The sequence below is a fragment of the Sinocyclocheilus rhinocerous genome, unplaced genomic scaffold (genome assembly GCF_001515625.1).
Source record: "Sinocyclocheilus rhinocerous isolate Xijiao unplaced genomic scaffold, SAMN03320098_v1.1 scaffold17040, whole genome shotgun sequence".
NCBI classification, from domain to species: Eukaryota; Metazoa; Chordata; class Actinopteri; order Cypriniformes; family Cyprinidae; genus Sinocyclocheilus; species Sinocyclocheilus rhinocerous.
The window spans coordinates 126-2,759 of NW_015637782.1; the positions used below are offsets into that span (position 1 = coordinate 126).

General features: G+C 33.2%; 1 protein-coding gene across 1 annotated transcript; it reads left to right on the forward strand.

The window, feature by feature from the left end:
- The first annotated feature begins 883 nt into the window (after positions 1-883).
- LOC107749267 (UTP--glucose-1-phosphate uridylyltransferase-like) lies at positions 884-2,425 on the forward strand. Its single transcript, XM_016564361.1, has 3 exons — positions 884-985; positions 1,962-2,066; positions 2,143-2,425. Exons 1-3 carry the CDS (start codon positions 884-886, stop codon positions 2,248-2,250), a joined length of 315 nt encoding a protein of 104 aa, XP_016419847.1. The 3' UTR covers positions 2,251-2,425.
- The last annotated feature ends 209 nt before the right edge of the window (positions 2,426-2,634 follow it).

Sequence of the window (2,634 nt, forward strand, 5' to 3'; positions counted from 1 at the left end):
CTCAACCAGAGGTGCTGAGGTCCCAACAAATTTTAATTTTGCCAGCATTTTTTCTAAAGAAAGATAAACCTGTATAGTGAAGAAAGCCAAAATAGTATGTCACGGATGTGTATTTACTGAGTAATCCACTATTTTGAAGAGGGTCAAAATGAAAATTTTCACCTGAGATTCTGAGCCAAATTACAGGGGGTTAAAAATGACTTCAGAAAGATGGCAGCATCATAATGGTACTTTTACACAGAGATTGGTAGGTCTATTAGTAAAATCTGTTGACTTTAGCAATCTTTGTTGCATTATGTGCCAATGGTGGCCATTCAAAAATGGGGAAAAAGCACTTTTCATGCCTGTAACTCAAGAAGCATTAAAGATTTTTAATGCCCTTTTAGATTTGGGGTCTTAACAAACTTTTCTTTTGGCGTCTTTATTTTTAAAGCCCTGTATGGTTCAGTTCCAGAGATATTGGAATTTCAGTATGGCTCCAGGAGCAAATCATTCAATTGTATACATTTTCAGTGGTCAAGACCCAAATGTGGGTCACTTTGCAATCAGCTTAAACTTTTTTCTTTTGAAGATGAAGGTCTGAAGAACAAATAATGTTGCAACTAGAAATGTGTCTTGTTTCCCTCTATCAAAACAGTTGCATTGAACATACCTGTCCGAGCGCAATAAATGATTCTTTTTCGGAAGTTTGCCTGCGTGTAACTCAAGAAGTACAGAAGATATCTCAATATGATTTTAGATTCTGGTTCCTAAGAAATTTTTCTTTTGGAATCTTCATTTTGAAGGCCCTAAGTGGTTCGATCCCAGGGATATTGGGATCTCAGTGCTGCTTCATGTCCAAATGAATGAATCCTATCCATTATCATTGGATATCAAAAACCAAATGTCCAACCTGTACAGCATGAACGCGGGCTCTCTGACCATGAGCCCCAAGAGAGAGTTTCCCACAACACCTCACGTCAAACTGGGCAGCTCCTTCACTAAAGTAAGGTTCACTAAGGACTTTTACACTGTGCTGCTTATTCTGGACAAGAGCCGCCCACTTAGACAGGAAGAGAGAGCTTGACTTTCATGTAAAGTACTCAATACCTCAATAATAGACCATGATAGACCATTTATATTATATTAAAAATATATGAATTATATTTACGACATCAAAGAAATTAGTGCAAATGTTAATAGTTATTTACTATATGTAATTCAATTAAAGAAATCTTAAATTAGCTGTTAAGTAATAAAATATTTTATGAATAAACTAAATAATTAAGTGTTTAAATAATATTAATAATCAAATATTTTAAATGTTTATATTAATTATAATTATAATTTATTATCATATATTATTATAAAATATCAAAGAAATGCAAGTTATTTTACAGATGTGCTTCAGTTAAAAGCTTCTGTGTCTTTAAGGCCAGAAACTCTGAATTGAACTGTTTAGTAATTAAATGCTGTTGTTGTTTATTTAATAAACATAATAATTTTATATATTTAAAATGTTTATTGTATTTAAAACATAAAAAAATAAACTCATAACATTTTTAAAGTTTGTCATTTCCTAGATGTAATTCTAATTATTTGATTTATAATGAAATATTTTATATTTAAAATGTTTATATTCTATTTAAAACATCAAAGAAATTAGCTGAAAATGTTAATACAATTAGTTATTTCACAGACATAATTTAAAGCTACCTTGTCTGTAAGGCGTGAAACATTAGCTGGTCAGTAATTGAGTATATCTAAATTATTAACTTTAATAATACAGTATTTTATTTAAAATGGTTATATTATTACTATTAAAGAAATTACTAGAAAATGTAATTTAAAAAATATAGAAAATTAAAAGCATTGTCTCAGAGGCCTGAAATATTGAATTACCTGTTCAATAGTTAAGTAATTTGTGAAATTAATTATATATATATATATATATAATTATTATATATTTTTTTACTTTCTAGGTTCGAGACTTCCTGAAAAGGTTTGAGAGCATCCCAGACATGCTGGAGCTGGATCACCTGACTGTATCAGGAGATGTCACCTTCGGAAAACAAGTCACACTCAAGGTATGAACTTCTGATTTTTGTGAGCATTTACACACATCATGTGTGCATATTATGACTCGCTGTTTCTGTACAACAGGGAACGGTTATCATTATCGCTAATCATGGAGACAGAATCGACATCCCGGCCGGAGCGATGCTGGAGAACAAGATCGTTTCAGGAAACCTGCGCATCCTGGACCACTGAGGCCTTCACAACTGAACTACAACCACATCCATCATTTTACCTGGACATTTACATGTGTGTGTGTGGAAACATGTCAGATTTGAGTGTGACAATCAAAAGCCGTCCAATTAGCATTAAAGGGTTAGTTCACCCACAAATGAAAATTAGCCCATAAATGACTCACCCCCGAGGCATCCTAGGTGTATGACTTTCTTCTTTCAGACGAATCCAGTCGGAGTTGTATTAAAAATTGTCTTTGATCTTTCAAGCTGTTTAATGCCACTCAGCGGGTGTTGCATTGCTTCAGTCCAAAAGAAGTTAAATAAAAAGCGCCCATCCATTAAAAAAAAAGCATCTCACACGGCTCCGGGGGTTGAACAAAGGCCTCCTGTAGCGAATCAATGC

Excerpts from the sequence above, each read along its gene's own strand:
- LOC107749267 (XM_016564361.1), top strand. The coding sequence starts at position 884 with ATGTCCAACCTGTACAGCATGAACGCGGGCTCTCTGACCATGAGCCCC. Across the intron at positions 986-1,961 it reads TGGGCAGCTCCTTCACTAAA|GTTCGAGACTTCCTGAAAAG; the intron begins GTAAGGTTCACT and ends TTTACTTTCTAG. Across the intron at positions 2,067-2,142 it reads GAAAACAAGTCACACTCAAG|GGAACGGTTATCATTATCGC; the intron begins GTATGAACTTCT and ends TCTGTACAACAG.